The sequence below is a fragment of the Melanerpes formicivorus genome, unplaced genomic scaffold (assembly GCF_026170545.1).
Source record: "Melanerpes formicivorus ecotype bairdi unplaced genomic scaffold, bMelFor1.0.p_v2 SCAF_174, whole genome shotgun sequence".
NCBI lineage: Eukaryota > Metazoa > Chordata > Aves > Piciformes > Picidae > Melanerpes > Melanerpes formicivorus.
The window spans coordinates 382190-405708 of NW_027142526.1; the positions used below are offsets into that span (position 1 = coordinate 382190).

Here is a 23519-nt window from a genome sequence, read left to right on the forward strand (position 1 = left end):
GCGAATGAGGCAGGTCTTAAGTCCTGGGAAGGAAACATTGGGAAGAGCTGACTTAACCCCGGGCTGTGGTCAGAAATGTGCTTTTGAAGGGCCACGGAGCCTTACCTGCACAGAAACACAGCCCTGCAGTTTGAGCTGCAGCTGGATCATGTCAACATCAGCGGCAGAGCAGAGCTTCTGCAGCTCTGCGGTCTTGTCTTTTATCTCATCAGTAGCCACATCGATTGGTTTTAAGTTAACCTGATGTTCATAATTGACTGGAATCCTCTTCTTGACGTATGGAAAGGAGTTCAAAGCTGACAGAAACAGCAAAGGAAGCGTACAGATTGAGAAGTCATGCAAACAGCAGCACTCTTCAGAGAATCATAGATGGTCCAGGAGGGAAGGGACCTTCAAAGCTCATCTAGTCTGACCTCCCCGTGGCCAGCAGGGACATCTCGAAGGGGATCAGGTTGCCCAGAGCCCTGTTGAGCCTCACCTTGGATGTCTCCAGGGATGGGACTTCAACCATCTCCCTGGTCAACCTGTTCCAGTGTTCCACCACCGTTATAGTGAAGAACTTCTTTCTGATATCCAATCTAAAACTGTTCTCCAATTTGAAGCCATTGTCCCTGGTCCTGTCCCTGCAGGCCTCTGGGAACAGTCTCTCTGTATCGTTCTTGTAGCTCCCTGCAGATCCTGGCAGGCTGCTATAAGGTGTCCCCAGGCTGAACACCCCCAGCTCCCTCAGCCTGTCCCCAGAGCAGAGCTGCTCTAACTCCTTCAGCATGTTCATGGCTCTCCTCTGGACCCTCTCCATCAGCTCCAGGTCCTTCCTGTGCTGAGGGCTCCAGAGCTGCACACAGCCCTGCAGGTGAGGTCTCAGCAGAGCAGAGCAAAGAGGCAGAATCACCTCTCTGGGGCTCTGGCAGTGCTGCTCTGGATGCAGCCCAGGCTGGGATTTGCCTTCTGTGCTGCAGTCTCACCCTGCCTGCTCCTGGCCAGCTTCTCCCCCCCCAGCACCCCCAAGCCCTTCTCCTCAGGGCTGCTTTCTCTCACCTCCTCCCCCAGCCTGTACTGACAGTGAGGACTGTTCCAGCCTAGGTGCAGAGCTCTTGTTGAACCTCAGGAGCTTCACCTGGGCACCACCTCTCCAGCCTGCCCAGGTCCCTCTGGATGCCATCCTGTCCCTCTGGTGGATCAACAGCACCACACAGCTTGGTGCCATCTGGTAGGTCCTTACCCATGGGGCTTTACTGGGGGTGTGTGTTAAACCCCAAAGAAGGCTGGAACTTACCAGCACCATTTATTAATCTGCAAACATCTGCACACAGAAACACAAAGGTACAGGACCCTCCCACCTGGAACATGGCACCAGAATTCTGACTACGTAGCTGAGAGCATTTCTGACTCTCTAGGGATGTTCTCATGAGCTGGAAGAGTCTGTAACCACCTGTTGATACAACCTGCCTCATGTACTTACTGGTTAGGATGGTCCTTTTCTTACACTGTTCCTCCACACTGCCATGCTTCTTCCCAGATAAGGTGTAAGGAGTTTCAAAAACAAATCTGTTGATGTTATGGTTCCTTTCAAACTCAGTCTTTCTTTCTGAAATTTCTTTCTCTTCAAAGTAAGGCTTCACATAGGTCACCTGGATGTGGGCATACTTGGGATCAAGGTCTTTGATGTTGACCTGGGAAACAGGAGGGTTACTCACTAGGAGAGCAAAGGTCAGTGACTTCACTTAGAATTGTTTCATTTATCTCCTAGGATCTGATTGAAACCAATTCCCTGCTGACCCAGCCTGTTGCATGCTGGTGACCACCACACCAAATCCTCCCTTTGACCTCAGCTGTGATGCCTTGACCACATGCTAGCAGGCACAGGAGACAAGGAGGTGTGGCACAGGAAACCTCCTCTGGTGCCAAACAAGCTGCATCTGGACAAGGGACCCCTATCACCTCACCCTTCAATGCAGCACATGCCTGAGCCACTCAGTCCTTACATGACCACACTGACTGCAGGCCCTGAGCCAGTACTGAGCTGTGGCATGAGAAGCTGCAGGCTGGCACAAAGCAAGCTCTGGGATCACCAGCAGTGTCTTTGGTAACCTGGGCATACCCATGGTTGTATCCTCTGAGGACAGCATCCAAGAGTTGGTGCTGTTCAGCCTTTCTTTGCTGGGCACCTCTCCAGCCACTCTGCCCCCAGCCTGGAGGGTTCCTGTGGTTGTTGTGACCCAAGTGCAGGACCCAGCACTTGGCTTTGGCAAATCTCATCCCATTGGCTTCAGCTCATGGGCCCAGCCTGGCCAGTTCCCTCTGCAGACCCTTCCTACCCTCCAGCAGATCACCACTCCCACCCAGCTTGGTGTCCTCTGCAAGCTCACTGAGGGTGCCTCAATCCCCTCAATGCAGACCATTCATAAAGACCTTAAAGAGAAGTGGCCTCAGCACTGAGCCCTGGGGACCACTGGTGACTGACTGGCCCCCATCTGGGGTTAACTCCCTTCCCCACCACTCTTGAGGCCCAGCCAGTTTTTAACCGAGTGAAGCAAATCCTCACACAAGCCATGAGCAGCCAGGAGGATGCTGCAGGACACAGTCTTGAGCTCTACCTTGTTAGAATCCTGGATGATCTTTACAGTCTCTGACCCAAATTTTTCTCCATAAAGTTTAAGCAGTCTGAAGGAGATCTCTGAGAGGCCTGTCAGCTTGGGTTCCTTGTAGATGTATTCCTTCCCATCTTCTTCTTCAAAGAATGCCTGGCAGTAACCACGAACAAGCAGTGAGGAACAGCTGGGTTTCTTCACTTGGAAAACTGTATTTTAGATTTGCTGCTTTGGAAGCAAGTTTCTAGTAACATTTCAGAAAGGCAAGAAGGTTTGGAAGGTTATGGCTTGCATAAAGCCTCCCTGAACTTGGCTTGTTCAACTGGGTCCTTCAAAAATGGTGCAGAAACCCCCATACAATTCCCCACCCAACACAAAGAGGTCCTTACTGAACACAAAGGCTTGAACAGGAGCAGTGAGAAATCTAAACAATGTGGAAGATGGTCAGCAGTTGACTTTTTTTGAAGGTTGGAAAGAGGCAAGCAGGGGGCAAAAACCACAAACCCAAGGCATGGTAGAGAAGGAGCAGAAAGACACAGAAGCTGAGGAAAGCCCTGACAGCAGAGCCACAAGGGCAGACTGGAGAGAAGGATTTTGTATAGGCTAAAAGGGACTACAACCAATAAAGAAAGAAATGGGTTTCCTCTGCTCTGAGTCCTCTTGTATTCAGGGAAGTGGAACTTGGTGTCTTTGGTGTAAACAGAGACAAAACTGCAAGAAAGGTGGTGCCTGCAGCACCAGTCCTCCCTGTCATGGGAACAGCAGGAAAGCTGCATGCTTTGGGGAGCTCTTCCAGTCAGCAGCTGTGAGAGAGGCTCAGAGCTGTCTGTGTGTAGCTGGGATGTAGACCTGGCAAAGCTCTGAAGTGCACAACTGCAGCAAGTGTTGCTTGTCAGATGATAGAGAGCTAAATTTTAGAGGCTGTCAGCAGACACAGGAGACAAGGAGGTGTGGCACAGGAAACACCTCCTCTGGTGCCAAACAAGCTGCATCTGGACAAGGGACCCCTATCACCTCACCCTTCAATGCAGCACATGCCTGAGCCTCTCAGTCCTTACATGACCACACTGACTGCAGGCCCTGAGCCAGTACTGAGCTGTGGCATGAGAAGCTGCAGGCTGGCACAAAGCAAGCTCTGGGATCACCAGCAGTGTCTTTGGTAACCTGGGCATACCCATGGTTGTAACCCCTGAGGACAGCATCCAAGAGTTGGTGCTGTTCAGCCTGCAGAAGAGAAGGCTCTGGGGAGAGCTTAGTGCAGCCTTGCAGCTGCACCCAACACTGCAGGTGTGGCCTCGCCAGTGCCCAGCACAGGGGCACGGCCACCTCCCTGCTCCTGCTGGCAAACCTGGCAACAGCTCTGAAGTGCACAGGTGGCTCAAGGGGTGCTTGTGAGAGCTACATTTTAGAAACAGATCCAGCAACTTTTACAGCTTCCAGAAAATTCAGCTGGCAGTTGTTTCCTTTTGCCTATTGCTAACCTTCTGTGATTTCTACATCCCCAAAGCTGAAGTTAGGGACAAAAGGACAATCACAATGTTTGCTGCAGCAAAAGCCAAAGCTCTGGTAAGTTGTGCCTGTGGTGACAGAGGTGTTCAGAGGCACAAACCCAAGGTGGTTTCAGGGGTGTTGAAAGCTACCAATCAAGATGGTTTCAGGGGTGTTCACCATATGCTCTAGAAGAAGGAAGGAGGAAAAGCAGGGCCAGTCTCACACAGCATGGGGGGCTCTGCATCTCTCCCGTGGTTACAGAGCAGCAGGTAGCTCAGAGACAGAAAGAAGAGGAGGTGTAACACACTTGATCAGATTACCTGCTAGAGGTGGAGAAACAACCCAAACCCACAACTACTTTCGGGCTCAGAGGACTTCACCAGGTGTGACACATTTCCCCTTCCTTCTTGGGACTCTGAGCTTGTCCTCCATTTTTCCAGCTAACAAAAACTTCTACAAGTATGGAACCAACACTGGTAGATATTTTGCCTCCAGCTTCCCCATAGCCTTTACTGACATCTAGAAGGGAGCAGCAGTTGTCTGTAGAAGAAAATGTTACTCCTGTTTCTCTCCCATAGCTTTACACTGTTAGTGGCTGTATACTATCCACACTACATTGTGTTTGTGGAACTTACAAAACTGTACCTACAAAAACTCTGGTGTTTTGGGGACCCACTGAGCCACTTCCTGCCAGCTCAGCTCTTTTCTGAAAGCCCAGCACCAGGATCATAAATGAAGTGCTCCTGGACACAAAGCTTCACCTCAAGGGTATGAGAACACTCAGGTGGATGAGCCAGGGGCTGTACCAGAAGCTAGCAGGCTTTGCAACTTCAGCCCTGATAGAGTAGCAGCTTTAGGGGCCAGGGCACCTGCTGAGGGGTAGCTGGCAAGCCCATGGCTATACTTACTTGTCCATAAAAGGCCACCCTGAAAAAGGTTCCAAGAAGCCTCTTCCTTGAGTGCATTACTTCCAGGATCTTGGCATATGCTCCATGAAGTGTTCTGTACAGCTGAGTAAGTTTCTAGAAACCAGATTTTGGCATCATTAAAGCAGATTCTAGCTAACAATGGAAGCTGCTGAGATAGCTGAACACACTCCTTTGGAGAATTCAGACTTTGGTTTCTAGAGGCTGAATGCATGGAGTTTCCTGTGCAAATCACAAACTTCAGCACATGCTGAGCTTCAGGGCTGAGAGGAACCACAGACTGCAGCAGTGGCAGCACCCCCAGAGAGAAGGCTGAGCCTCCACCTGGGCATGGTCCCCAGCCTTGAAGGACTGAACAGCTTGGACTACTTTCCCATTTTACAGACTACTTTACAGCTTTATGGTGGAAAAAATACATCACAGCTTCCTCTAGCTTCAGTGATCTAGCTGGATGCTGTTCTGCTGTGGAGGGCATCATGAAGAGAGGCTGTAGCCAGGTGGGGGCTCATCTGTTTTCTCAGGCAACCAGCACCAGAACAAGAGGACACAGTCTCAAGCTGTGCCAGGGGAGGTTTAGGCTGGAGGTGAGGAGAAAGTCCTTCCCAGCAGGAGAGATTGGCCATTGGAATGTGCTGCCCAGGGAGGTGGTGGAGTCACCATCCCTGGAGGTGTTTAGGAAGAGACTGGATGAGGCACTTGGTGCCATGGTTTAGTTGATCAGATGGTGCTGGGTTGGACTCTATAATCTCAAAGGTCTTTTCCAACCTGGTTAATTCTATTCTATTCTATTCTATTCTATTCTATTCTATTCTATTCTATTCTATTCTATTCTATTCTATTCTATTCTGTTACTACAAGGGAAAGAGGAGATCTATTCAGCAGTTGAGCAACAGCCTCAGCAAAGCACAGGTGACAGCAGGCGTTGGGAAAGAGCAAGGCAGAGAGCTGGTTACAGCTTCCTTCCTTCCTCTCCACTTGCCACTGACTGACCTGCAGTTGTAGTCCTTTCTTGGAACAGTTCTCACACTGTTTTTAACCCTCAAAATGCCTCAAGTCTAAGAAAGAATCTGGCTTTGATGAGCATGTGGCATGAGGACAGCTCCATTGAGGGGAGGGAAGGTAGGGATGAGTCACTACAAGTCTTCTGTGTCTTTAGGTTTAATGATTACTATCCAGAACACTGCTTCCATTGATTTGATTCATCACCAGCAGTCACAGAACCATAGCACTATTGAGGTTGGAAGAGATCTTTGATATCACCTCACCTGCAGTGCTGTGCTCAGCTCTGGAGCCCTCAACACAGGAAGGACATGAAGCTGATGGAGCAGGTCTGGAAGAGGGCCATGAAAATCATCAGGGGGATGGAGCACCTCTGCTACAAGGACAGGCTGAGGGAGCTGGGGGTGTTCAGCCTGGAGAAAAGAAGGCTCCAGGAAGACCTAATAGCAGCCTGCCAGTACTGAAGAGGGCTACAAGAAGGCTGCAGAGGGACTGCTTACAGAGGCAATGAGGGGCAATGATTTGAAATGAGAGCAGAGCAGATTGACATTGGATGTGAGGAGCAAATTCTGCACCAGGAGCATGGTGGAAACTGCAACAGGTTGCCCAGGGAGGTAGCTGAGGCCCATCCCTGGGCCCCATCCAAGATCAGGCTGGACAAGGTTCTGAGTAACCTGATCTAGAGGAGGATGTCCCTGCTGAGTGCAGGGGGTTTGGGCTGGATGACCCTTGGAAGTCCCTTCCAACCCAAACCATTCTATGATCATCAAGTCTAAGCTCACAATGCCACCACTGCTGCTAAGCCAGTGACACTGCACCATGGCCCTCAGCACCACATCCAGGCAACTTTGAAACACCTCCAGGGATGGTGACTCTAGCAGCTCTCTGGGCAGCCTGGGACAGTGCCTGAGAACCCTTGCTGGGAAAAAATTGTTCCTAATATCCAACCTGAATCTCTCCCAGGGCAACCTGAGGCTGTTTCCTCTTGTCCTGTCACTTGCTGCATGTGAGAAGAGACCAACCCCCACGTGGCTCCAGCCTTCTCTGAGGGAATTGCAGAGGGTGATGAGGTCTCCCCTCAGCCTCCTCTTCTGAAGACTAAAAAACTTCAGCTCCCTCAGCTGCTCCTCATCAGCCTTACTCTCAGGGCCCTTCACCAGCTTGGTTGCTCTTCTCTGGACACACTCCAGCACAGTGTGCTTTCCTGCCACCAACTCAGTAACTCTTAACATCCAAAATAAAAAGAGCCTCCTGGTTTTTCTTTTCTTAGATGTGCAGAAGATGATCTGCTGCAAGCCAAGCAGCTTGGCAAACACCCACCTCAAATTCTCTCCTCTTCTCATAAATAGGAATGATCAGTTTGGAAACTTCGGAGATGGTTTCGTAACGCTCCGCTTTCCACAGGCCATCCACACACTGCTCCAGCAGCTCCAGCAGCACTTCCTGAGAGCCCAGCCCAGACGGGCGGTGTCAGTTAACAGGCAAAAGCAGAAGAGAAAACAACTTGAACTGCAGATGCTTTAACAGCTCCCAGTAGAAGCAGGCACAGTTACATGAGTTGAACCCCTGAGTCTTTCTGCCCCTTCCAAAGGTAGTCTACATTGTAGAAAAAGAAGAGAACTCAAGGAAACAGAATACTTCCTGGTTGTTCAGCTGCCTCCACAGGAGAGTGCCAGAACTCTGGGATGGTGCCATAAAATGGTTTGAGTTGGCAGGGACCTTACAGATCATCCAGTTCCAGCCCCCTGCCATGGGCAGGGACCCCTCCCACCAGCACAGGCTGCTCAAGGCCTCATCCAGCCTGGCCTTCAACACCTGGCATTCAACAAGTCCAAGTGCCGAGTGCTGCACTTTGGCTACAGCAACCCCAGGCAGAGCTACAGGCTGGGGTCAGAGTGGCTGAGAGCTGCCAAACAGAGAGGGACCTGGGGGTGCTGATCGACAGCCACATGAATATGAGCCTGCAGTGTGCCCAGGTGGCCAAGAGGGCCAATAGCATCCTGGCCTGCATTAGGAACAGTGTGGCCAGCAGGAGCAGGGAGGTCATAGTGCCCCTGTACTCTGCTTTGGTTAGGCCACACCTTGAGTCCTGTGTCCAGTTCTGGGCCCCTCAGTTTAAGAAGGACATCGAAACACTTGAACGAGTCCAGAGAAGGGCAACAAGGCTGGGGAGAGGCCTTGAGCACAGCCCTGTGAGGAGAGGCTGAGGGAGCTGGGGTTGCTTAGCCTGGAGAAGAGGAGGCTCAGGGGTGACCTCATTGCCCTCTACAACTACCTGAAGGGAGGTTGTAGCCAGGAAGGGGTTGGCCTCTTCTCCCAGGCAACCAGCACCAGAACAAGAGGACACAGTCTCAGGCTGCGCCAGGGGAGGTTTAGACTGGAGGTGAGGAGGAAGTTCTTCACCGAGCGAGTCATTCGGCATTGGAACGGGCTGCCCAGGGAGGTGGTGGAGTCATCGACCCTGGAGGTGTTCAAGGGGAGATTGGATGTGGCACTTGGTGCCATGGTCTAGTCATGGGGTCTGTGTTGATAGGTTGGACTCGATGATCCTCGAGGTCCTTTCCAACCTAAGTGATACTGTGAGACTGTGATACTGTGAGACTGTGATACCTCCAGGCAGGAGGCAGCCACAGCCTCCCTGGGCAGCCTGTGCCAGAGTCTCCCCAGCCTCACTCTCGACAATTAGAAATCCTCATCTCCACTCTCACTCTCCCCTCTCCCTGCTCAAAGCCATTGTCCCTCATCCTGGCACTACAAGCCCTTATCAAAAGTGCCTCCCCAGATTTCTTGTAGGCCCCCTGCATGGAAAGGACAGCACTGGAAGTCAGAGGTATAAGGAATGTGTCTAAGGAACATGTGTGCCCTAGCAGTGGGATGTGGTGCTAAGGATCCTCAAGCATGGTCTAGAAGAAAGGGCAATGGGGCAGCTAGAGTGCAGGGCCAGCTTGCTTGGGCATGTGGCCTACTCAGGGCAGCAGTACAGGGATGGAGCAGAAATAACCTTGGGGCCTTGTGACTCAGGAAGCAGCTGCCCACTTCCCAGTGTCCTGCTCTGGCTGCTGGGTGGTGTCCTGCAGCTCAGCCCTAACTCACCAGGGGACTCTCTGAGCTGACATCTGACACAGCAGAGCTTGGCTTGCACTCTGTCCCTCCCTAGGAAGGCCAAGCTGCTGCTGGCAGAGGGGACATTTGCATATCCTGGCAGGCAAAGGCTGCAGTGAAGCTTTTTCAGTCCCAGGGCCAGAAATGTCCTTCCTTGGAATCACAAACCTACAGCTGCTGGCCTGAGCTGCCCGCAGACTGACCTGGGGGCAGTCTCTCTGGGGGCATTGCCGTGGGGGACAGCCTCCCTCACAGGTGTCACTGCAACCATTAGAGCTCTCATTAGAGCTCTCAACATTCGTTAAAGCTCACACCAAGGAAGGCTAAAGCTGACTTCTGCTCAGCTCTCAGTCAGCCTGCAGGACCTCACCTCGCTGTAATGGACATCCATCATCCCACCATCCTCCTTCATCGCACCTTCTTCATCGATGTTGGGAGTGATCTTCCTGAAGGCAGTGCACCCACTGGGGAAGAGCTCTGTAGGAGACCAAAGCAAATAGATCAGTGGAATCCCCACTGCATGAGGCTCCAACAGCCAGTCTAGCTGACAGTGAAGTCCTACAGGCAGCAAGGGACCCGACTGCCATTTTTGCCACTGATTTGCTTTATGAGGCTGAACACCCCAGAACATCCCCAGCCATTTTAGGAGTCATTCCTAGATTGCAGTTAACACAAAGCACAACAGATTGCCCTGTGTGCTATCTGGAAGTCATCTGACTGGCTGTGACCAACTGAAAGTCAGGAGAGAAGGACAAGGATCTATCTTTGACAGAAGATGCAGGAAGAAAGTTACTGCTTGATGCTGGAGAGGTTGGTTGTAAGTCAACAGGACTCTACATTCCTAGCAGGAAGCACGGTTATGTACCCAAAAACCTTGAGTATCACAGAATCACAGAATAGAGCTGGTTGGAAGAGGCCTCTAAGCTCACCTTCAGCCCAGCACTGCAGGGTCAACACTAAACCATGTCCCTAAGCACCAGCTCCACAGCTGCTTGAACACCCCCAGGGATGGTGATTCCAGCACTGCTTTGGGCTGACCATTCCAATGTTTGAGGTCCCTTTCAGTGCAGAAATATTTCCTGATTCCAGCCTGAACCCCACCATGTGCAGCCTGGAACCATTGCCTCTGCTCCTGTCCCTCGCCACCAAGGAGCAGAGGCTGCCCCCTCCTCACTCCAACCTCCTTCAAGGAGTTGTAGAGAGCAATGAGGTCTCCCCTCAGCCTCCTCCTCTCCAGTAGTTCAGTCTTTACTGAAAGGAGATTTCAGTGAGGCCAGTGTTGGGACAGATGAGAGGAAATGAGCTAAAATTGTATCAGGAGAGGTTTAGGTTGGACATTAGGAAAAATTTCTTTCCTGAAGGAGTGGTCAGGGACTGGCAGAGGCTGCCCAGGGAGGTGGTGGAGTCCCCACCCCTGGAGGTGTTCAAGAAGCTGTAGATGTGCTGCAGGATATAGTTTAGTGGTCATGGCAGTTGGGTTATGGTTGGACTCAATGATCTCAGAGGTCTTTTCCAATCTGAATGATTCTCTGAATCATTATATACTGAACCTTTCCTCCAGCCCATGTATATCTGCAGCGTGACAATGCCAGAGGTAACTCAGTGTAATCACTAGACAGCACTTGGGCTTTGTTCCTCTTCTTCTGCAGAAGTTCTCCTTTACCATTGGTTGTGGTAAGCAGCCTCCAGGATATATAAAAAAAGACTTTCTGGTTTCCAATCCTCTCCCCTCTGCAGCCAGGTGAAATGTGTACACAGCAAAAGAAGTCTTGGCTTTTCCCCACACACCCAACACCAAGTGCAGAATCTGGAGGGGGTCCAAGCCCCCTGAGCAAGGCACTCAAGACCTTTCCAGCCAAGGCTCTAGTGTAGCCAGCTCTGAATCAGTCTTAACTTTCTGACATGTCCATTTCAGCAAGGACTCCCTGGCATGCAGATGAGCAATGGAGTCGATGCATCAACTGTGGCACAGATGTTTGGAAGAAAGCCAGCAAAGTGGAGTCACTTAAGCAGACACATCTGTCCTTCCTTCTTCTGTAGCAAACCACAACACTCCCTTTTCTTTTCTGATTGTTCTTCACAGGTTTGGATAGTCAGGCTGCAGCCTCTTTCATTCTGTATTTTCTGCCCTGCCTATAACAGTACTTCTGATGAAGATGCTGACAGCCAGCTTCTAACATGAGCTTTCCCTCGGGGCACACCTCCAGGCAGGAGGCAGCCACAGCCTCCCTGGGCAGCCTGTGCCAGAGTCTCCCCAGCCTCAGTCAACAATTTCTTCCTCATCTCCACTCTCAATCTCTCCTCTCCCAGCTCAAAGCCATTGTTCCTCAGCCTGGCACTCCCAGCCTTGTCCCTCCTCAGCTCTCCTGGAGCCCCTTCAGGTCCTGGAAGGCTGCTCTGAGGTCTCCCTGTAGCCTTCTGTTCTCCAGGATGAACAGCCCCAACTCTCCCAGCCTGTCACAGAATCACAGAATGCTAAGGGTTGGAAGGCACCTCTGGAGTCCAACCCCCTGCCAGAGCAGGAGCATAGAGTCCAGCACAGGTCACACAGGAACACATCCAGACAGGGCTGGGAAGGCTCCAGAGAAGGAGACTCCACAACCTCTCTGGGCAGCCTGCTCCAGGCCTCTGGGAGCCTCACAGTGCAGAAGTTCCTCCTCCTGTTGAGGTGGAACCTCCTGTGCTGTAGCTTACATACATTGCCCCTTGTCCTGCTCCCACAGGGAGGTTCTCCAGCCCTCTGATCATCTTCATGGCCTCCTCTGGACCCTCTCTAACAGCTTCACACTCTTTTTATGTGGGAGCTTGGATTCCTTTCTTTGAAACCACTCATCTTCTTCTAGCTGTATCCACTGCATTCTGGTTTGGCTTTGTCCTCTCCTGTCTGGTGTGCTGGCTGGTTTGTGTAACCCCTGCAGCTTGTCTCTAAAACAATTCACCAAACGGAGAGAGCTTTTGTCTTTAAAAGTTTCGACCCCCACGCGCCCCCTCCTCACTGCATCACCTCCCAAACAGCTCACACTTACTTTTCCTGTGCAGAAACTCTGCCACCAGGGCTGCTACATGAACGTAACACATGGCTGCCTGCAAAGGAGAGAGGGAGAGTGAAGGCAGTGCCCCGTGCCTGCCCCGCCGCGCCCCCAGTGCCCCCGGCCCCACCTCCGAGAGGTCTCCGTTCTTCACGTGGATCTTCGCCATGCTGTCCAGCCAGGTCTTGCGGAGCTCTGGGGTGCTGGCATAGGATTTGGCTAAGCTGTACTGCAGATCTATCAGCATCTCTGGGTCCTTTTCGTGTTCTTTCATTTGAGCAGTAGCCATCAGCACGGTTCGGATCCTCTTTGTCAGGTCCTTGACTTCAGAAGGAAAAGCAGTTGCCTGACACGAAAGAAATCCACTTAGCAAATCCAGAGAGAAAAGCTGTTCCAGGCTTTGCCAGAGCCTTCCAGCCAGCCCTGCACACACTGCCAGGCTGGAAGTGCACAGAGCTCAGGAGGGAAAGCTCAGTACGCGTCTACATCCTGCTCTCACAACCCACCTAGTTTGGGGCAATCCCTGTTGTCAGTCCAGGCTGAGTAGTGGTGAGATTTAGAGTAGCAGCACAGAAAAGGACCTGGGGTGGTTGAGGTGCTGGGCAGGAGCCAGCAGTGGGCACTGACAGCACAGAAGGCCAAGGGCAGCCTGGGCTGCATCCAAAGCAGTGTGGCCAGAGCTGGAGAGAGGATCCTGCCCCTCTGCTCTGCTCTGGGGAGACCTCACCTGCAGGGCTGGGTCCACCTCTGGGACCCCAACACAAGAACGACCTGGACCTGCTGGAGGGGGTCCAGAGAAGGCCACCAAGATGTTCATAGGGATGGAGGACCTCCCCTGTAGGGACAGGCTGAGAGAGTTATGGCTGTTCAGCCTGGAGAGGAGAAGGTTCCAGGCAGACCTCAGAGCTGCAGTTCAAGATCTGCAGGGGAGCTGCAGGCAGCTGGGGAGGGACTGTTCAGAAGGGGCTGTGGGGACAGGACAAGGGACAAGGGTTTGGAAGTGGAGCAGGGCAGAGGTAGGTTGGACATCAGGAGGAAGCTCTGCACAGGGAGGGTGGTGAGACACTGGCACAGGCTGCCCAGGGAGGTGCTTGAGGCTCCATGCCTGGAGCCATCCAAGCTCAGCCTGGCTGTGTCCCTGTGCAGCCTGCTCTGGCTGGAGCTGTCCCTGCTGCCTGCAGGGCTTGGACAAGATGACCCTTGAGGGTCCCTTCCAACCCAATGCAGTCTGTGATTCTGCATGCAGTGTGCTGTATGTGTCAAGCAATTAGAGATGTTTCACTATGGGCATGCACAAAATGCAAGGTTAGCTCCTCCTGTGCTACAATGGTACCTTGGCATCCTGAGGAGCTGGTGTGAGAGCAGGACACCAGTGCTCCATGCATACAAGTGTCCCAGGCCTGGACTGTAAACCATGCCTGAAGTATTCCTCATCTCATTCAACATCCAGCTCATCAGCCTTTGATGTGGTCACTCTCCAATTCCCAAAGCACCAAAGGCATTTGTAGAGTTTCCCAGCACAGGAATGTCATAAATCAGCAGAGGCTCCCTGCTGCTGCTCTGCCCAGGCAGGCTTATCTGGCCAATGTCATAATTTCCAAGGAGAGAAAACCTGCCTCCTTTCTGGGCCCTGCCCTAGGGCTGCACCATGTAGTGGACTGGAAGATCTCTCAGGTGAGGAGAGGCTGAGGGAGCTGGGGCTGCTTAGCCTGGGCAAGAGGAGGCTGAGGGGGATCTGATCAATGCTTACAGATAGCTGAGGGCTGGGGGTCAGGGAGATGGGGCCAGGCTCTGCTCAGTGGTGCCCTGGGACAGGACAGGAGGCAGTGGGCACAAAGTTGAACAGAGGAAGCTCTGACCATGAGGAGCAACTTCTTGAGTGTGAGGCTGCTGAGCCCTGGAGCAGGCTGCCCAGAGAGGTTGTGGAGTCTCCTGCTCTGGAGCCTTCCCAGCCCCAGCTGGATGTGTTCTGAGTGCCCTGCCCTGGCTGACCCTGCTCTGGCAGGGCCTTGGACTAGGTGATCTCCAGAGGTCCCTTCCAGCCCCAACCATTCTGTGATGCTTAGGAAATGTATTTTTCCTGAAGTAAAGTTGGAATTTGCCTTGCAGCAGCTTGTGGCCACTGTCTCTTGCCCTGCCACTCCACACTTATGAGCAGAGCCTGACCTCCTGTCTCTCTAACCTCCCTTTCAGTAGTGAAAAGCAGCAGTTAAGTCCCCACTCAGCTTCCTCTCCTCCATGAGCCTGGCTCCTGCTCCCTAGCTATCTCTGTGGCTCTGCACAGCATCCTCTCCAGTGCACTGCAATCTGTGATCCTGGACGTGGCAGATGGCCATCTTTGTGCACTGGACGTGGCAGATGGCCATCTTTGTGCACTGGACGTGGCAGATGGCCATCTTTGTGCACTGGACGTGGCAGATGGCCATCTTTGTACACTCAAAAGGAAGGAGGTCTACAAACTGCTGTGGGAAAACACCCCAAGATTTCATGCTCACAAAGCTGTGCAGCTTGGAAACATGGAGCTGTTCATAGAGCTGTATCCACAGGAACACAGCCTGAGCCTGTGCATTCCTCTTGTTGCTGCAAGGTTCATACACACATGGAGTCACTGTCCCTGGAGGTGGTCAAGAAACGTGTGGGGCTGGCGCCTGGGCATGAGTGGCTGTGGTGCTGTTGGGTTGGTGGTTGGACTGGATGACCTTGGAGGGCTTCTCCAACCCAAACAGTTCTAGGGTTCTATGAAATCTCTCTTGCACTCCTACAATTTATACACAAATTGAATGCAGTGAGTGCTGTGATGTAAAACATGAGTGGCCAAGGACAGCTGAGTGAAACCCTCACCCCCTCTGCATACAGAAGGCAGTGGAGGTTTTTCCAGGTATAAGCTGATGCCAAGCCTGTGACAGGACAAGTCTGAGGTTCACATTCCACCTCTAAGTCACATGATAATCACAGGACTGCACAAACACTTCCTCTTCTCTGTCCTAGGCAGTGTGCAATGGAGCAAGCTGCAGTGCAGAGTGGAGGGGGGAAGCTGTGCAAAGCCAGACAATTATTCCCCAGAGAAACACAACCATTAATGCCCATGAAAGAGTGCTTAGTTAATATTGCTGCTAATTTCTGCTAATGATTGCCTTCAGGCAGTGAAGTACCAGACCCTCCCTTGTCTTTCCTCTCAAACCTGGCAGTTCTTGGAAAGCTCTTTGGCCACCCTTGGTGAGCAGCAGATTTTGCACACCTGAATTGCAGAGCTGCCTCATCCTGGCAGGAGGCCTCAGGGAGGGAGCACGACCTGCCTGTGCAGCTGGTCCTGCTGCTGTAGGCACAGCTCTGCTTTGCTGGGCAACACACAGCCCCACTGTAGGCTTGGAAATCACAGTTCCAGCCATCAGCCTTACCCTCAAACACCATTTCCTTGAGTGCATCTCCAGGCTTGCAATGATGGCTGGCAGCACATGGTGCGATGGCAGCGAAGGGCAACAGAGGTGAGAAAGGGTCTGGAGAACCTGAGGGAGCTGGGGTTGTTCAGTGTGGAGAAGAGGAGGCTGAGGGAGACCTCATTGCTCTCTGCAGCTCCCTGAGAGGAGGCTTCAGTGAGGTGGGCCTTGGCTCTACTCCCTAGTCTCAGGTGATGGAAGGAGAGGCAATGACCTGAAACTGTGCCAGGGGAGGCTTAGGTTGGAGAGGAGGCAAAATGTCTTTGGTGCCAGAGTGGTCAGGGACTGGCAGAGGCTGCCCAGGGAGGTGGTGGAGTCCCCATGCCTGGAGGTGTTCCAGACCCCTGTGGCCATGGCACCTGGGGCCATGGTTTGGGGGCCATGGTGGGGTTGGGTTGCTGGTTGGCCAGGTGATCTTGGAGACCTTTTCCAACCCCAACAATTCTATGATTCTCTGCTCTCCAACTTACCTTCATAGGCCTGTCACTGTTTGCAAAGTTGTTAATGATGAGCAAGGAGTCCTGAAACCTTGTCCCACCGCTGAGTGCCACATCTGCTATTAACTGGCTCACTGCAATTATTATCTGTTGGAACAGGGGAGGGCCTTTACTGAAATGAGCCCTAATGAGAGGAGTGACATCAGAGGACAAGGTCAGCCCTTTCCCACAGCATAAGCAATGCTGCTTGTTGTGGCTTTGCTTTCAGGTCCCCCAAGGACATCTACTCCCCAGAGGATCAACTTGCTTGGCTGAACAGCGCGCTCACGGAATCAGCCATACAACAATCCCAAGAGAAATCCCTGTCTGGACATCAGTTGCCTTCTTTCCTGATCCATTCCAACCCAGAGGGCATTCATCTCCCCATGACCTATCTGAAGTTCCTTCAAGAAAGACCATGCTGCAAAAGCAGCTCCAGGAGAATCCCTTCTCCTGCCTCAAAGGCAGCGCTTCCTGCTCTCCTTCCCACTGCAGCCCACACAGACATGTATCTTGTGCCTCTGACTCCAGACACTCAACAGCTTGGAGGAGCTGAGGGCAGGGGGTTTAACCCAAAGGGCCCAGGGCCAGTCACTGCCTGCAAATCAAGAGCACGGCTGCCCAGGTGACAGCCGCCAGATGCTCTGCAGATCCGAGGTGCCACGGTGACACTGACACACCTGCCCATTAAGTGTGACCTGTCCTGCTCTCGAGCTCCTCCCCAGCCACTCACCTGGAGATGTGTCCTCAGAAACGTTCTCCTTTTGGTGAACTCAAAGTTGTTCCTCATCAGGAGGTAGAGCAGGGCTGAAGCCTCGTTCCTTGTGGAGGACACCTTGGAAGTACAGCACTTCAGGAGCTCGTAGCAGAGGGCAGCACACATGTTCACCCTGCCCTTGAAAAATGCTGAGGGGAACTTCACAAGAGGTACACAGGTATTAGGAAACACACCACTGAAGCACACCCCCAGTGTGAGAAGGGACACAGGGCAGCACACTGGGCTCCAGCCTGGACAGCCTCAATGAACATCTGGGCCTGAAAGAATGTATGGGATTGGACTTGGGGTCTATTTCTAAGCACTCTGCCTAAAGCAATGTAGCTTGGTGTCACCCATGCTTGGGATGTGCTTGTGTATGTCCATGCATCCTCTCCCCCAACAGCTTTGGGGTTCATTAGTAAACTCTCAACAAATTGGTCAGGCAGAAGTTTTATGTACTTAGGAAAGCCATAATCAGCAGCAGCAGCAGAGGAAGGAGGAGACCCATGGACATCCCCTCCAAAGGCTGCCACCTGGGACATCAGCAAATCTGCCTAAGCCCACCCAGAAATCCCACCTTGTTGAGATGCTCACACAGCTGCTTCTACATGTCCACACACCCCCCCCCAGGAGGGAAAAAAAAGCAGCCTGAAGTCATGCTTGACTCATACTTGCTGTCCCAGAGAGCCTAAAACAGACAGGGATGTGCCCCAGGGAGCAGCAGGATCAAGGCAAAGCACAGCCTGAGCCACCTCGGTTAGCAGTGGGGCTCAGAGGGCTGCAGCAGCATGGAGAAAAGCAGAAGGGGAAGGCCAGCACCCTGCAGGGCTGTGCAGCATCTCTCACCTCACCAAACACCTGCTTCCAAGCAGGGCTCTGAGGTCAAGCTCAGCTGTGTCTGAACAACAGAGAGCTGCAGCAGTGCCCTGCCCCCACAGGCAGCTGGCTCCATGCAGGGCAGGCCAGAGTGGAGCCCACCAGCTTGTCTGTCTGCCCATGCTCATGAGTGGTGGTTGGTAAGGAGGAGGCACCACACTCAGCTTCCTCCCATCCCAGCCACAGCAGGCTGAGTGCAGGGAAGCAGAACAGGGAAGGGTTCTGAGCTGGCACGCAGCTGCCTCCGCAGCCCCCGCGGGAGCCTGGCTGCAGCAGGGGGACACCAACACCTCCCAGAGCTGCCCTCTCTGCTGCACTGGGGACCTGGCTGCAGCAGGGGGACACCAACACCTCCCAGAGCTGCCCTCTCTGCTGCACTGGGGACCTGGCTGCAGCAGGGGGACACCAACACCTCCCAGAGCTGCTCTCTCTGCTGCACTGGGGACCTGGCTGCAGCAGGGGGACACCAACACCTCCCGGAGCTGCTCTCTCTGCTGCACTGGGGACCTGGCTGCAGCAGGGAGACACCAACACCTCCCGGAGCTGCTCTCTCTGCTGCACTGGGGACCTGGCTGCAGCAGGGGGACATCAACACCTCCCAGAGCTGCTCTCTCTGCTGCACTGGGGACCAGCCCTGGGGGACTCCCTGGTAAAGAGCCAACAGACACAACCATGCCTTCAGACCTTCAAAGGAATGATGTGCTCAGTTCTTTCAAGACCCAGTGGTCCATATGGGGCATGGACCATAGCCACTCCCATCTGCCCCCCCCTGCTCACCAAGGGAAATGTGAGTAAATATTATCAGTGCTGTCACTCACAGCTTGGCCAACAAGGACAGTGGTGTTTGGGGGGCAGGAAAAAGAGTGTGGCCAGCAGGTTGAGAGAGATTCTCTTGCCCTTCTACTCTGCCCTGGTGAGGCCACACCTGGAGTACTGTGTCAGGTTCTGGACTCCCCCATTCAAGGAAGACAGGGATCTGCTGGAGAGGGTCCAGTGGAGGGCCCCAAGGAGGGTCCTGGAGCATCTCTCTTACAAAGAAAGCCTGAGAGCACTGGGCATGTTGAGCCTGGAGAAGAGCAGCCTGAGAGGGGATCTGATCAGTGCTGATCAGTATCTAAAAGTTGGGGGTCAAGAGGATAGGGCTGGGCTCTTTTCAGGGGTGGCCAGTGATAGGATAAGGGGCAAAGGGCACAAACAGAACACATGAGGTTTTACTTGAACTTAAAGGAGAAACCTCTTTGGTGTGAGGGTGCTGGAGCCCTGGACTAGGCTGCTCAGAGAGGTTGTGGAGTCTCCTGCTCTGAAGAGGTTCCAAACCCACCTGGATATTGTGATCCTGGGTCAGCTCCTGTGGGTGACTTTGTGGGGCAGAGGGGTTGGACTCAATGATCTCCAGATGTCCCTTCCAACCCTCTCCATCCTGTGATCATGGATTCATAGAATGGTTTAGGTTGGAAGGGACCTTAAAGATCATCCAGTTCCAAGCCCCTGCCATGGGCAGGAACACCTCTCCCTAGACCAGGTGGCTCCAGGCCCCAGTCAAAGCCTGGCTTTGAACTCCTACAGGGAGGGATATTTCCAGTCAAAGGCTGGAGCTGTTACCATGGCTCTCCACTCCTTGCATTAAACACACATGACTCAGATGTAGCTACTTCAGTGACCACCACCATGGCATGCTGGTGGCAACGTCTCAAAAGAGGAATCTAGAAGCTGTGGCTAGCAAGACTACACCACTGGGCCACACAGGTTACCAGGCTGCATGAAGATACTGCCCAAACACTCATGAGCATGGGCAGACAGACAAGCTGGTGGGCTCCACTCTGGCCTGCCCTGCATGGAGCCAGCTGCCTGTGGGGGCAGGGCACTGCTGCAGCTGTCTGCTGTTCAGGCACAGCTGAGCTTGACCCCAGAGGCCTGCTTGGAAGCAGGTGTTTGGTGAGGTGAGAGATGCTGCACAGCCCTGCAGGGTGCTGGCCTTCCCCTCTGGCCAAGAATATGTGAGAAAGAAGAGCAGCAAGAGCAGCAGAGGGCCAAGAGGCCCATGTGTGCACTTGGAAAGGGGCTGTTAAGTAACTGCTGCTTGCTGTGATGCAATCCTTCTCCACAGTCAGATGGGGTCACACTCAGAGCCAGGCTTAACCTAAAGCTGGCCACAGTGATGTGTGATTGGGCATGCACAGGACTAGCCAAGAAGCTATGGCTGGCACTTGCTTTCAGCAGGCACCACTGCTTGCCACAGAGGCTTTGTAGACATTTCCAAGTAATGCTAGGGAGAAAAGCTTTGCCTGGGAATCTGCTGCAGAAGAAGCCCAAGATCCCTCCCTGTGCACTTGCCCTCCACACTGCACCAGACCTGGAGGAAAACCTGTGTGCCCTGTTCCTAGGGAACCTGTGTCCACACACAGCTCCTCCCTGGAGGTGTTTGCAGCCAGGCTGGATGTGGCTGTGAGCAACCTGCTGTGGTGTGAGGTGTCCCTGCCCATGGCAGGGGGCTGGGATGAGCATTGAGGTCCCTTCCAGCCCTGACAGTTCTGTGATTCTGGAGACTGAGCCCAAACAGATGCAATTGCTCCTGATGCCAAGCTCAGGGCAGCAGACCCAAGGGTATCTACCTGCTGGAGGTCTAGACAGGTGCCTGCCTGCAGCTCTCCAGCTGGCAGGAGAACATGAGCTGGGGAGAACTGTGAACCAGTGCCCTGGAGGAGCACATTTCTGGTTCAGCATGAGATAAAGGGCCAGAGCAGGACTCAATGCAATGAGCAGCTTCCAGAGAGGCCTCAGCATAAAAGGGACATGAGGGCAGGTCAGCCACAGCAGCAGGCAGGGCATTCCAAGTGCCCTTCACCAACTGCAGGGGAGGCTGTAACCACGCTGCATCCTGAGAGCACTAATGGGGAGGGAAAGCACAGTCTGACATGGCCACAGGAACTGCTACCAGGCAGGGGACAGGCTCCCACAGGGGATGATGAAGGAAAGAACCAAGGCTCTGGTGCCCAAGTCCTTCAAGGCTTGGGAATTATGATGCCTCCAGTGTGCCCTACCAGTGCCAACACACCAGGGGACAGCCAGGTGCAGAGCTGGCTTTTCCATGGGGCTTCCATCAAGCCCACATCCATGTGTCTGAGCTGCTCTTTAATGCAGAGCATATCAGCTCAGCCCCTCCTCTGGCCATGTTTTCCTTCCTAACCTTTACTTTCAAGACCATTCCCAAGCAAGTGTAAATCTCTTTGTCTGTTAAGTGGTGCTCTGAAAAGAAGGACCCCCCAGCCCTGGAGTGCAAAAGGAGAGCCATCTAGCTTGTGTTGCTTCTTCCCAGCTTTCTCCCCAGAGTCCCAGCAGCCAGGCATGCAAGTGGCCTTCATTCTGAAACCAAAACAAATCTGCAAACACTTTCAGAATTAGTTTGCTCTTTGCTTTCTGGTGACATTTCCTTTGGAAGGCTCTTGCCTATCAAGCAACCAGATTTAGAGGGCAAGCTGTTTTTCAGCCAGGTTTGGGGATGCAAAACCAAATCACTAAAATCTCCTTTTTGTTTATGTTTTCCCTCCAGCAACCATTTGCTGTGAGCCTGGAGAAGAGAGGGGTTCTTGATTCTTTCCATGGCGATATGGTAATATGCAACTCAGAGCAGTGAAGCTCTCATATTGTCAAACACACTTGCAGGAGAACCTGCAACCCTTGCACTTGTGGGAGGCTGTGGATGGAGGTGACTCTGCCCCTCTGCTCTGCTCCCCTCAGACCCCATCTGCAGCACTGCCTCCAGCTCTGGGCCCCCAGCACAAGGACCTGGAGCTGCTGGAGAGGCTCCAGAGGAGGCCACCAAGATGAGCAGAGGCTACAGAACCTCCCCTGTGGGGCCAGGCTGGGAGAGCTGGGGCTGTGCAGCCTGGAGAAGAGAAGGCTCCAGGGAGACCTCAGAGCATCCTGCCAGGACCTGAAGGGCTCCAGGAGAGCTGGGGAGGGACTTGTGACAAGGGCTGGGAATGCCAGGCTGAGGAACAATGGCTTTGAGCTGGGAGAGGAGAGATTGAGAGTGGAGATGAGGAAGAAATTGTTGAGAGTGAGGCTGGGGAGACTCTGGCACAGGCTGCCCAGGGAGGCTGTGGCTGCCTCCTGCCTGGAGGTGCTGAAGGCCAGGCTGGATGAGGCCTTGAGCAGCCTGTGCTGGTGGGAGGGGTCCCTGCCCATGGCAGGGGCTGGAGCTGGATGAGCTCTGAGGTCCCTTCCAACCCAACCCATTCTTTGATTCCATGAACTGCAGTGACACCCTCAGCTATTTTAACATCACTTTGGCCTCAGAAAAGCCCTTCAGAGAACTTAAAAGGAAGTCTGGGAGTTGTGTGGTTTTGGAGTTGGCAAAGAACACACTTCCTTATAGATACCATCTGCTGGGCTCCTATCTTGCTTTTACAGAAGCAACACTGCATCCTGCAATAGGGGAAATGGGAGAGAGCAACTGAAACCAATCTTGCACATCTCTGAGGGCCAGGCTGCTAACTGCAGCATGGATTCAGGTTGGCCTCAATCCCAGAAAACAGCTCTGCTGCCCCTCCTTGCAGCAGCCTAGGGGCTGTAAGGGGTGTTTGGAAAGCAAGCATGGAACCCCTGAGGAGCTCCAGGATTCCTGAAGGGCTCTAGGATTCCTGAGGGACTCCAGGATCCCTCAAGGGTTCCAGGATTTCTGAAGGGCTCCAAGCTCCCTGAAGAGCTTTACAACTCCTGAAGGGCTCCAGGTTTTGAGGGCTGATGGTGAAACCAAATTGAGTGGGCCTGCAGGTTGGCCTAGGCATTGAAACCAGCACAGATTCTTGCCAGGAAGGCAGGGAAGGTCCATTGTTTGCTGAGGCACAGAACAAATACTCCCTGGGTAAACAAAACATTGACTAGCAAGGGGAAGAGACTTGCATAAAGGCTGTGTCTGAGCAGGGTGTGTGCTGAACCAGCAGGCTTTGAGAGCCCCTTGGAGAAACAGCTCTGAGGAGAACACACTGTCTCGAGCCAGGTAGCTAGAAAGACTTCTGCATTTGCTGCTTTGCTTCTGACTTTGCTTAGGGCAATCCAAAATTCAGCCCTAGACATGATCAAAGAATCATTTTGGTTGGAAAAGCTATTTGAGATCATTCAGTCCAACCCTCCTCTAACTCTGCCAAGGCTGGGGCTAAACCACAGCCCTCCAATCACATTCTGGGCTGCATCAAAAGATGTGCTGCCAGCAGATCCAGAGAGGTCATTACCCCACTTTGCTCTGCTCTGCTGACACCACATCTGGAGTACTGTGTGCAGCTCTGGAGCCTTCAATACAGGAAGGACCTGGAGCTGATGGAATGGATACAGAGGAGGCCACGAAAATGATCAGGGGTTTGGAGCACCTCTGCTACAAGGACAGGCTGAGGGGTGTTCAGCCTGGAGATGAGGAGGCTCTGGGGAGAACTAATAGCAGCTTGCCAGTATCTAAAGAGGGCTACAATAGGATGGAGAGAGACTGTTTGCAAAGGACTGGAGTGACAGGGTGAGGGCCAATGGCTTTAAGCTGGAACAGAGCAGATTGAGATTGGATGTGAGGAACAAGTTCTGCACCAGGAGGCTGCTGGAACACTGCAGCAGGCTGCCCAGGGAGGTGGTTGAGACTCCATCCCTGGAGATATCCCAGGTGAGGCTGGACATGGCTCTGAGCAGCCTTATCTAGTGGAGGATGTCCCTGCTGCCTGCAGGAAGGTCATACTTTGGACATCCCTTCTGGCCCAGACCATTCTATGATTCTGCCTCTTTGAAACTCCTCCAGGGATGGAGACTCAACCACCTCCCTGGGCAGCCTGTGCCAGGCTTTCAGAACCG

At 53.1% G+C, this 23519-nt stretch overlaps 1 protein-coding gene across 4 annotated transcripts in view; it reads right to left on the reverse strand.

Annotated features, from left to right (window-relative positions):
* The window catches only part of LOC137457367 (dedicator of cytokinesis protein 11-like), a 126463-nt gene that overhangs the window by 5715 nt on the left and 97229 nt on the right, over positions 1 to 23519 (reverse strand). For all 4 annotated transcript variants that reach the window (XM_068169268.1, XM_068169266.1, XM_068169267.1 and 1 more), the window contains 10 exons: positions 16785 to 16967; positions 16046 to 16159; positions 12269 to 12484; positions 12136 to 12193; positions 9480 to 9586; positions 7328 to 7450; positions 4991 to 5104; positions 2598 to 2744; positions 1463 to 1673; positions 106 to 296 (listed from right to left, as the gene is read on the reverse strand). In XM_068169268.1, coding sequence (XP_068025369.1) covers positions 106 to 296; positions 1463 to 1673; positions 2598 to 2744; positions 4991 to 5104; positions 7328 to 7450; positions 9480 to 9586; positions 12136 to 12193; positions 12269 to 12484; positions 16046 to 16159; positions 16785 to 16967 — 1464 coding nt within the window. The remainder of the gene's footprint in view (positions 1 to 105; positions 297 to 1462; positions 1674 to 2597; positions 2745 to 4990; positions 5105 to 7327; positions 7451 to 9479; positions 9587 to 12135; positions 12194 to 12268; positions 12485 to 16045; positions 16160 to 16784; positions 16968 to 23519) is intronic.